The sequence below is a fragment of the Octopus sinensis genome, unplaced genomic scaffold, assembly GCF_006345805.1.
Source record: "Octopus sinensis unplaced genomic scaffold, ASM634580v1 Contig18568, whole genome shotgun sequence".
NCBI classification, from domain to species: Eukaryota; Metazoa; Mollusca; class Cephalopoda; order Octopoda; family Octopodidae; genus Octopus; species Octopus sinensis.
Window position 1 is genome coordinate 7501 of NW_021835951.1, and position 12500 is coordinate 20000.

At 37.8% G+C, this 12500-nt stretch overlaps 1 protein-coding gene across 1 annotated transcript in view; it reads left to right on the top strand.

Moving 5' to 3' along the window:
- LOC118760858 (adhesion G protein-coupled receptor E2-like) overlaps window positions 1-12500 on the top strand; it is a 16068-nt gene that overhangs the window by 3142 nt on the left and 426 nt on the right. The window contains exons 2-4 of the mRNA XM_036500092.1: window positions 5728-5844; window positions 6873-6989; window positions 7599-7686. Coding sequence (XP_036355985.1) covers window positions 5728-5844; window positions 6873-6989; window positions 7599-7686 — 322 coding nt within the window. The remainder of the gene's footprint in view (window positions 1-5727; window positions 5845-6872; window positions 6990-7598; window positions 7687-12500) is intronic.

The following is a 12500-nucleotide window of genomic DNA, read 5'->3' on the forward strand; positions in this document are numbered from 1 at the left end:
TAATAATAACAATAATAAAAATTTAAAAAATAATAATCATATTAATAATAATTATAGTAACAATAATAATAATGATAATAACGATAATAATAACAATAATAATAATAAAATAATAATAATAATAATGATAATAATAATAATAATAATGATTATAATAATAATACTAATACTAATAATAATAATAATAATAATAATATTGATAATAAAAATAATAATAATAATAATAATGATAATAATAATAATAACAATAATAATGATAAAAATAATAATAATAACAATAATAATAATAAAAAAATTATAATAATAATGATAATAATAATAATAATAATTCTCATAATAAAAATAATAATAATAATAATATTAAAATAATAATAATAATAAATATGATAATAATAATAATAATAATAATAATGATAATAATAATAATAATAATAATAACAATAATAAAAATAATAATAAAATAATAATAATGATAATAATAATAATAACAATAATAATAATAATAAAAAAACAATAATAATGATAATGATAATAATAATAACAATAATAATAATAATAATAATAATAATAATAATGATAATAATACTAATAATAATAATAACAATAATAATAATAATAATAATAACAATTATAATAAAAACAATAATAAAAAAATAATAATAAAAATAATATCAATAATGACAATAATAATAATAATAATAATTATAATAATAATTGTTTTGTCTTGGTATAAAAGATGGGCTACAGCAAATATTCTGCTCAATACCACACAGTTGCTTGTCAGTTGTTTGACCTTAACCAGTTGAGCATGTCACTTAGTGGCTGACGATATGTGCATCTCTGATCCCGAGCAGAAGTAGTGGGGAGCATCATAGCCATGTGTTGAGAAGGATTCTTTGGGGTTTGAATAATTCACCTCTGGAAACATGGTGTTTCGTTCAACGTTCTTAAACGACCCTTATTCAGGGACCTTTTGAGCGGGATGGGTTACTCGATCTGAAGAAAAGTCTAACTGGGCTCCACCTGCAAGGTCATGTGCTGTTTATCTTGATATGAGATCACCATGTCGCGCACATATGGTTGTGATGCATGTGCCTGGTGTACCCTTATCAGACGTGTAGTCACTTTGATGGTATGCTCTGCTCGCTCACTCAATAATAATAATAATAATAATAATAATAATAATAATAATAATAATAATAATGTCTTCTAATTGATGTATCCATACCGGCGGATGACAACGTGTCTTTAAAAGAAATGGAGAAACTTTCAAAATACAAAGACCTGGAAATAGAGGTAACCAGAATGTGGAATCTGAAAACAGAAACAATTCCTATTCTAGTAGGTGCATTAGGCATGATAAAAAAATATTCAGACAAATACATAACAAAAACACCAGGACTTACAAACACATATAACATACAGAAAATTGCACTACTAGGCACTGCACACATCCTACGCAGAACACTTTCCATACAATAACCATCAGAGCATCACAACAAATCACAGCACATCCCCAAGGCACACAGAGTTGCACTCGGTAGTGAAGTGAAAGAACGCTATAAAATTTATACTACTGAATAATAATAATAATAATAATATAATAATAATAATAATAATAATAATAATAAATGCCCTGATGCAGTACCAGGCAGTGGCTCTCATGGCTTCTGATCTTAACTGATTGGAAGTGTTATCATGTACATTGTTTTGTCTTGGTATAAAAGATGGGCTACAGCAAATACTCTGCTCAATACCACAGATTTGCTTGTCAGTTGTTTGACTTTAACCAGTTGAGCATGTCCCTTAGTGGCTGATGATGTGTGCATCTCTGATCACGAGCAGAAGTAGTGGGGAGCATCATAGCCATGTGTTGAGAGGGATTCTTTGGAGTTTGAATAATTCACCTCTGGAAACATGGGTGGTTCTTTCAACATCCTTAAACAACCCTTATTCAGGGACCTTTTGAGCGGGATGGGCAACTCAACCTGAGGAAATTTCTAACTGGGCCCCAACTGCAAGGTCATGTGCTGTTTATCTTGATATGAGATCACCATGTCGCGCACATATGGTGTGATGCATGTGCCTGGTGTACCCTTATCAGACGTGTAGTCACTTTGATGGTATGCTCTGCTCGCTCACTCAATAATAATAATAATAATAATAATAATAATAATAATAATAATAATAATATAATAATAATGTCTTCTAATTGATGTATCCATACCGGCGGATGACAACGTGTCTTTAAAAGAAATGGAGAAACTTTCAAAATACAAAGACCTGGAAATAGAGGTAACCAGAATGTGGAATCTGAAAACAGAAACAATTCCTATTCTAGTAGGTGCATTATGCATGATAAAAAAATATTCAGACAAATACATAACAAAAACACCAGGACTTACAAACACATATAACATACAGAAAATTGCACTACTAGGCACTGCACACATCCTACGCAGAACACTTTCCATACAATAACCATCAGAGCATCACAACAAATCACAGCACATACCCAAGGCACACAGAGTTGCACTCGGTAGTGAAGTGAAAGAACGCTATAAAAATTATACTACTGAATAATAATAATAATATTAAAATAATAATAATAATAATAATAATAAATGCCCTGATGCAGTACCAGGCAGTGGCTCTCATGGCTTCTGATCTTAACTGATTGGAAGTGTTATCATGTACATTGTTTTGTCTTGGTATAAAAGATGGGCTACAGCAAATACTCTGCTCAATACCACAGATTTGCTTGTCAGTTGTTTGACTTTAACCAGTTGAGCATGTCCCTTAGTGGCTGATGATGTGTGCATCTCTGATCACGAGCAGAAGTAGTGGGGGAGCATCATAGCCATGTGTTGAGAGGGATTCTTTGGAGTTTGAATAATTCACCTCTGGAAACATGGGTGGTTCTTTCAACATCCTTAAACAACCCTTATTCAGGGACCTTTTGAGCGGGATGGGCAACTCAACCTGAGGAAATTTCTAACTGGGCCCCAACTGCAAGGTCATGTGCTGTTTATCTTGATATGAGATCACCATGTCGCGCACATATGGTTGTGATGCATGTGCCTGGTGTACCCTTATCAGACGGGTAGTCATGATGGGTGTATTGGGCTTTGTATATTTTACCCCAGTGTCACTTTGATGGCATGAACTGCTCTCTCACTCAATAATAATAATAATAATAATAATAATAATAATAATAATAGTAATAATAATAATAATAATAATAAGGACCTACATGCAATGGAAGCTATGCACCCACTATAGAATAACACCAGAAAAAAGATGGTATAAGTACACGCTAGGAAAGGTAAAAAAATGAGAAAGCAACAATACACAGATAGAGAATTTAAGGCCAATATGCCGGACATAGTTGTCAAATATCATGAAGAAAAAAATGCATTCTGATTGATGTATCAATACCAACAGATGACAACGTTTCTCTAAAAGAAATGGAGAAACTTTCAAAATACAAAGATCTGGAAACAGAGGTATCTCGAAAGTGGAGTCAAAAGGCATAACCAATTCTTATGATTGTAGGCAAATTAGGTATGATGAAAAATATTCAGACAAATATATAGCAAAAATGCGAGGTCTAAAAATATATATGCCATAGAGGAAATAGCAGTCTTAGGCACCGCACACATCCTACGCAAAACACTTTCAATAAAGTAAAAGTAAGAGCGTCACAGCGAACCACAGCACATACCCAAGGCACACAGAGCTGTACTTGGTAGCACAGTAAAAGCACGTGGTAACAATAAGATTATGATGATGATAATAATAATTATGATGACGATGATGATGTTGATGATGATGATGATGATGATGATGATGATGATGATGATGAAACATAAGTATTATATTCACGTAATAATATTGTTTTACATTTCCAGACACAAACGAGTGCACAGGAAACCCATGCGGGGCACATGGGACATGCACCAATACACTAGGATCCTACACATGTACCTGTAATGCAGGGCTTGTGTTCAACGGAATAACATGCGTTGGTAAGTAAAGGAGAACAGACATCACGCGTATAGGTGTAACTGGCTTCAAGTTATAATAATAACAATAATAATAATAATAATAATAATAATAATGATAATAATAATAATAATGATAATAAAAATAATAATAATAATAATAATAATAATGATAATAATAATAATAAAAATAATAACATAATAATAATAACAAAAAAAATAATAATAATAAAGAATAAAAAATAAAAAAAATATTAATAATAATAATAATAATAATAATAATAATAATAATAATAATAATAATAATAATAATAATATAATAATAATAATAATAATAATAATAATAATAATAATAATAATAAGGACCTACATGAAATCGAAGCTATGTATACACTATAGAATAACACCAGAAAAATGATGGTATAAGTACACGCAAGAAAAGGTCACAAAAATGAGAAAGCAACAATACACAGATAGAGAAATTAAGGCCAATATGCCGGACATAGTTGTCAGAGATCATGGAGGGAAAGAAATGCATTCTGATTGATGTATCAATACCAACAGATGACAACGTTTCTCTAAAAGAAATGGAGAAACTTTCAAAATACAAAGATCTGGAAACAGAGGTATCTCGAAAGTGGAGTCTAAAAGCATAACCAATTCTTATGATTGTAGGCAAATTAGTTATCTTAAAAATATTCAGACAAATACATAGCAAAAATGCGAGGACTAAAAATATATATGCCATAGAGGAAATAGCAGTCGTAGGCACCGCACACATCCTACGCAAAACACTTTCAATACAGTAACAGTAAGAGCGTCACAGCAAACCACAGCACATACCCAAGGCACACAGAGCTGTACTTGGTAGCACAGTAAAAGCACGTGGTAACAATAAGATTATGATGATGATAATAATAATGATGATGACGATGATAATGTTGATGATGATGATGATGAAACATAAATATTATATACATGCAATAAATTTGTTTTACATTTCCAGACACAAACGAGTGCACAGGAAACCCATGCGGGCCACAGGGGGCCTGCACCAACACACCAGGATCTTACATATGTGCCTGTAATGCAGGGTACCATTTCAGCGGAACAACATGCGTTGGTAAGTAAAGGAGAACAGACATCACGCGTATAGGCATAACTGGGTTCAAGTTATAATAATAATAAGAATAATAATAAAAATAATAAATAATAATAATAATAATAATAATATAATAATATAATAATAATAATAATAATAATAATAATGATAATAATAATGATAATAATAATGATAATAATAATAATAATAATAAGGATAATAATAATATAATAATACAATAATATAATAATATAATATTAATAATAAAAATAATAATAATAATAATAATGATAATACTAATGATAATAATAATAATGATAATAATAATAATAATAAGGATAATAATAATATAATAATATAATAATATAATAATATAATAATATAATAATAATAATAAAAATAATAATAATAATAATAATGATAATAATAAGGATAATAATACTGATAATAACAATAATAATGATGATGTCGATGATGTTGATGATGATGACCATGATGATGATGATGATGATGATGATTAATGATGATTGATGATTGATGATGATTGATGATGATGATGATGATTAATGATGATGAAACATAAGTATTATATCCATGCATTAAATTTATTTACTTTTCCAGACAAAAACGAGTGCACAGGAAACCCATGCGGGGCACAGGGAGCATGCAACAACACACCAGGATCCTACACATGTGTCTGTAATGCAGGGTACGTGTACAGCGGAACAACATGCGTTGGTAAGTAAAGGTGAATAGACATCACGCGTATAGGTGTAACTGGTTTCAAGTTATAATAATAATAATATAATAATAATAATAATAATAATAATAATAATAATAATAATAATAATAATGATAATAATAATAATAATGATAATAATAAAATAATAATAATATAATAATAATGATAATAATAATAATGATAATAATAATAATAATAGTGACTCTCATGGCTTCTGATCTTAACTGATTGGAAATGTTATCATGTACATTGTTTTGTCTTGGTATAAAAGATGGGCTACAGCAAATATTCTGCTCAATACCACAGACTTGCTTGTCAATTGTTTGACATTAAACAGTTGAGCATGTCCCTTAGTGGCTGATGATATGTGCATCGCTGATCAAGAGCAGAAGTAGTGGGGGAGCATCATAGCCGTGAGTTGAGAGGGATTGTTTGGGGTTTGAATAGTTCACCTCTGGAAACATGGGTGTTTCATTCAACGTCCTTAAACGACCCTTATTCAGGGACCTTTTGAGCGGGATGGGTTACTCGACCTGAAGAAAATTCTAACTGGGCCCCACCTGCAAGGTCATGTGCTGTTTATCTTGATATGAGATCACAATGTCGCGCACATATGGTTGTGATGCACGTGCCTGGTGTACCCTTATCAGACGGGTAGTCATGATGGGTATACTGGGCTTCGTATATTTCACCCCAGTGTCACTTTGATGGCAACACTGCTCTCTCACTCAATAATAATAATAATAATAATAATAATAATAATAATAATAATAATAATAATAATAAAATAATAATAATAATAATAATAATAATAATAATAATAATAATAATGATGATGATGTCGATGATGTTGATGATGATGGTGATGATGATGATTAATGATGATGATGATGATTAATGATGATTGATGATTGATTGTGATGATTGGTGAAGATGATTGATGGTGATGATTGATGATGATGATGATCGATCATGGTGAAACATAAGTAATATATCCATGCAATAAAATTGTTTTACATTCCAGACAAGAACGAGTGCACAGGAAACCCATGCGGGGCACAGGGGGCGTGCACCAACACACAGGGATCCTACACATGTACCTGTAATGGAGGGTTTGAGTTAAGCGGAACAACATGCGTTGGTAAGTAAAGAAGAATAGACATCACGCGTATAGGTGTAACTGGTTTCAAGATATAATAATAATAATAATTATAATAATAATAATAATAATAATAATAATAATGATAATAATAATAATTATAATAATGATAATAATATTAATAATAATAATAATTAAAAAAATAATAATAATAATAATAATATTAATAATAATAATGATGATGATAATAATAATAATAATGATAATAATAATAATAATAATAATAATAATAATAATAATAATAATATAATAATAATGATAATAATAATAATAATTATAATAATGATAATAATATTAATAATAATAATAATAATAATAATAATATAATAATAATAATAATGATGATAATAATAATAATAATAGAAATAATAATAATAATAATGTTAATAATAATAAAGATAATGATGATGATGTTGATGATGATGATGATTAATTGTGATTGATGATGATCTTGATTATGATGATTGATGATGATGATGATGATTCGTGATGATTGATGGTGATGGTTGGTGAAGATGATTGGTGATGATGATTGATGATGATGAAACATAAATATTATATACATGCAATAAATTTGTTTTACATTTCCAGACACAAACGAGTGCACAGGAAACCCATGCGGGCCACAGGGGGCCTGCACCAACACACCAGGATCCTACACATGTGCCTGTATTGCAGGGTACGAGTCCAACGGAATAACATGCGTTGGTAAGTAAAGGAGAACAGACATCACGCGTATAGTTGTAGCTGGTTTCAAGTTATAATATAATAATAATAATTTATTCTTTTTATTGGCCACAAGGGCTGACACACATGATTGAAAAACATAAAGGGACAAAACAGGACGAAAGGTTACAAAGGGTTTTGTCCATTTGTGAAAAAGAATCGAGTAAAAACTGGGAGGCGATACGAAAGATTCCTGGTGCAAAAAACCCCATAAAACCCAACAGGATCCTAGTCAAAAAAGGGGGGTAGAGGGCCGCTTTTCTCCTTTTATATTACCTTTTTGAATCACAGGCGAACCCTGAGAACTGGTCCATTTATACTGGCCATTCTCGCACAATTCACCCATCTTTCAGAAAACTTGCTATCGGACAGCACTCTCCTCTCTAACCTCATCTTACTTTTCAAGTGAATCTTGAAAATGTTGATGAGGCCTTGACCAAAGAGGAAAGTCTCTGACTTTAGCCCTTTCAATCGGGTCCACCATACCACCTCTTTTGCCACATTCACTAGGCACAAGAAAACGGCCTCGCCCTCCTTGTTAAAGGAGGTCGGCGGGGCAATCTTCACTATGGATACGGCTGATAGCCGGATCCGTCCTACACGTGACAGTAGCTGTTCGACACAAGCCCATTGTTCAGCAATACTCGGGCACTGGACGAATGCATGCAGAACGGTTTCGTAGTCCTGGCAACAACTCGGGCAGGCCCGGATGACGGTACTTTTGTGCCGGTAGAGTTTATCCCGAACAGGCAGAGCCCCTCGGTAGCACTGCCAGGCGAGCGACCTCTGGAAATTATCCATCGGCCCCGGCCCGAAAGTCCTTCCGAACAGACCGCTCGGTTCGATATCGTCAACGCCTAGAGTTTCCCCGAGAACGTCGTCGCATTTTTCCTCCACTAACCCTGTATAGAACGCTAGTGTGGAGCTGAAACCGATTGCATTGCCCGCCTGGCGGAGGGCGGAGAGAGCTTGACGGCACTCGAGGTGCCAAGCGCCCTTTCTCGGTGTACGTTTGATCCAGGTCTGAAGCTCTGTCAAAGAGACGAGCTGCGGAAAGTCGCGTCTGACAAAAGACGACCACACCTGTTCACCGTCTAGGAAACGCTTGAGATGTCGCAGCCTGAGCGCATGTCTGCGCATCAGTAACCACAGCATTCCAAGGCCTCCGTTCAGCGGTCGTTGACAGCAGATGGATCGCCTGACCAGTGGCACCTGACCCTTCCACAAAAAGTCGAAGAGTAGGCGTACCAGCTTGGCCAACCAGCGGTTGGGAGAAGGGACGACGGTCAAGCGGTAATAGATGACGGATGCGATGTACGCATTCGCCACCTCCGCTCGACCTTTCAGGGACAGCTTCCTCTTGGCCCATTTCTGGGTGAGACGTGCCACCCTGCTCGTCACCTCTTCCCAGTTCTTATCCACCTGGAGGTCCGGACCGAACCAGACCCCGAGCAGTTTAACGGGTCCGTCTGTCCAGCGCCCTACGACGCTGTTGGACGGCATGGGCTTGCCTCTCCAGGTTCCCAGTTGCAAGCCCACAGACTTTTCGGCGTTAATCTTTGTCACTGTCACCGTTTTGTACTCGTTTAGTATCTCGCCAATCAGGCCAATGTGCCTGTGGCTCGACACCATCACGGTGACGTCGTCGGCATAGGCAGACACGCTGTTTCCGCCTCCTAGATCGCGCGGGATACCCCTCAAAGCCTCCAACTTGCGCAGTAACGGCTCGAGAGTCAATATGTACAAGAGGGGGGGGGGTGAGAGGGCAACCTTGGCGGACCGAACGCGAGATGTCGAACGGTTCCGAAAGGTGACCGTTCACCCGTATCACCGAGCAGATGTTGCTGTATAAAGCAGCTATCCACCCGCAGAAGACTGGACCGAAGCCGGCTGCCTTGAGGACAGCTGCCATGTACCGATGGTCGACCCTATCGAAGGCTTTACTCTGATCTAAGTTGATCAAAGCCCCACCCGCGCCAGCGTCGTTACCCACCCTCTCTATGATGTAGCGCATGAGATGGAAGCTGTCGTGTATCGACCTGGTCGGCTTGTCCACGACAAGCGCCAATCTTTTGGCTAGAACCTTGGCCAAAATCTTCAACTCTGCATTGAGCAGAGTGATGGGCCGAAAATTCTCTATAACGTCCCCCTTGTTTGGGTCCTTTTTTAGCAAAGCCACCACCCCTCGACAGACAAAAGCAGGAATTCTCCCGTTTTGCTGCCAGTTGCAGTAGACGTTTGCCAACAGGCCCCCAAACAAGTCTGGCATTGAAGTGTAAAGCTCGTAGGGCAGACCATCCAAACCCGGCGATCTACCTCTCGTGCAACTCTTCATTGCTTCTTCCACTTCCCAGGCAGATATCGGTCCTTCGCAGCACTCTGCCTCGCTGTCCGAGAGTTGCGGTTGGCTGTCCAGGTACACACCGAAGTCTGCACCAGTGTGCGTTCCACCGCTCGTCCCAAACAGTGAGCAAAGTGCCGCTGAAACACCGCACACATCTGCTTCGGTTCGGTAACCTCGCGCCCGTTCTGGTCCGCCAAAGACCGAATGGTTGCTTTATTGCCTCGCTTCGCCTCCGCCACGCGGGCCCATCGATCGGCTCTAGTCCCCTCCCCGCTTAGCGAACGTGCCTTAGCTCTGACAACGCAGCCTTCGTGTTTGGCGTCAAAGTGTTGGTCGAGGGCCAACCTTGCCGCCAACACGTTGGTCGCGATGCCAGTCTCAAGAGCCTCGTCTAGTTTCTTAACTAAATCTCGCTCTCTCTTCCTACGTTCAATAGCTAGATTCTTACTAAACCTAATCGACACTACTCTAATTGCTCTCTTGAGGGCAAACCACCAGTTGTTGTTGATGATTGCCCCCGTGAGCGCCCGCTTAATTAGTAAACTAATCCGGTCCCTGTAAGCGTTGCACGCCGTTAACGACAAGTTCAGCTTCCAGTAGCCGGGTCCCTGTCTATGTAGCCTATCTAAGTCGGCCGTACAGATCACTAATTTGTGGTCCGTATAGTCGACTAGGTGGAATTGTGGGCACCCTACGCTGTCCTTATCCGCTGGCCTACAAAACACTCTATCTAAGTACGATCTAGACGACCCGATGCAATTGGTCCATGTCCACATTGACACATTCGGCTTGTCTAGTCGAAACCTGTCGGACAGCTGAAAGCGGCCGAGTAGGTTGGCGAGGCACTTGCACCCTCCTCATCTCCTAACAGACGCTCCCCTGCCCACCCGATCGAAACGTTCGTCTAAGACAGCGTTCCAATCCCCAACTAGCACTAGAGTGCGTGACGTTGCCAGGAAAACTTCCAGACGTTTGAAATAATCCGACTGCCCTGCTCCTGTCGGAGCGTAGACAGCCAGCAGTATGAAAGTACCGCCGTCACTACCGTCTACGTCGAGGACCACCAACTTACCTTCCGGATCCAGGAAGATTGTCCTTATTTTCAAGTCCAGGCCCTTCCGAAACAACACCGCAGTACCACCAGCGCCCGCTCCCGGTCGACACAGAGATAGAAATATCTCGTATCCGCCGAAAAGGGCTGCGAGTTCCTGCGGGTCGGAGAGCCTGGTTTCACTGATGGCTGCTACATCCACATCATGAAACGTCAGGTCGTTTAACAGGTGACCCTGTTTCCAAGGTGACCCGAGGCCTCTCACATTCAAGCAACCGATTCTAAGCTTTGCTATGTTTCAAAGGTGGAAACAAAAAAATAAAAGGAGGAAAAAAGGCTCTACTTACTGTTGTTGGTGGTGGGGGTGGCTCCCTTGTGCTTTTGCACGGGTGCTTCCACTATATTTTTATATAGTTTCTTCGAGAAACTTTTCCCTAGCGATCCCACATCGTTAGGGAATATTTGTTTTATTTCGTTATATGTTTTTGTATTCATTTTTATTGTGAGAATGTGTGTTGGTGGTGTGTTATGTCTTGGTATAACGAAATCCGTTATATTTGTACTTGTTTTGTCTTTTAGGTACTCAACTAGTTTTTCATTTGTTGTGTTGATTGATGTAAGTGTCTCTGTGTGTGTTGGTGTGTGTGGCAGTGGCAGTGGCAGTAGTGGTGTCGAAAGTGTTGTTGTTGTTTGTTGTTGTGAGTGTGTGTTGTTGTTGTTGTTGTTGATGTTGGGAAGCACTATTTGTTCGTGCTTCCCCTGTGTGTCTTTTTGTTTTCTCCTCCTTTTCTTTTTTGGAGGTACTGTGTGCCACTCTCCTTTGTCGGAATCAGTGCTCGCACAATCCGAGCACTCTTCATCCGGCAAAGGAATAGATGATGGGTCTGCTTCAGCAGCAGGGCGAAAGATTTCTGTTGGGTCTTTTGGTAGCGGTGGTGTTGCTGTATCTGTTGTTGATGATTGCGATGTTGGTGTTTCTACAGGTATTTTAGTTGTCGTTTTTCTTGGTGCTGCGGTAGGTGTTGGTTTGGTGGTTGTTGTTGGAGGTGGTGTCGTTCGTCTTGGTGGTGATGATGGTGTTGGTGGTGTAGCAGCCTTTTGTGTTTCGTGCTGTTGTTGTTTCTGTTGTTGTTGTTGTTGATGTTGTTGCTGCTGCTGTCTCTTGCCGTTTGCCTCCATTCTTTTTTTGTAAATGGGGCAGTCCCTTTTTAGGTGGCTTTCGCTGCTGCAGAGGTAACAATTTGGCTTCCGCCCCTCCACAGCAACGTGCGGCCTGGTGTCGTCCGGCAAATTGACAGAATCTGGGATTGTGTTGATATTTTCTTGCTGAATCTGTGCCAGGATCAGCACTCCCATTCCTAGCCAATTATTC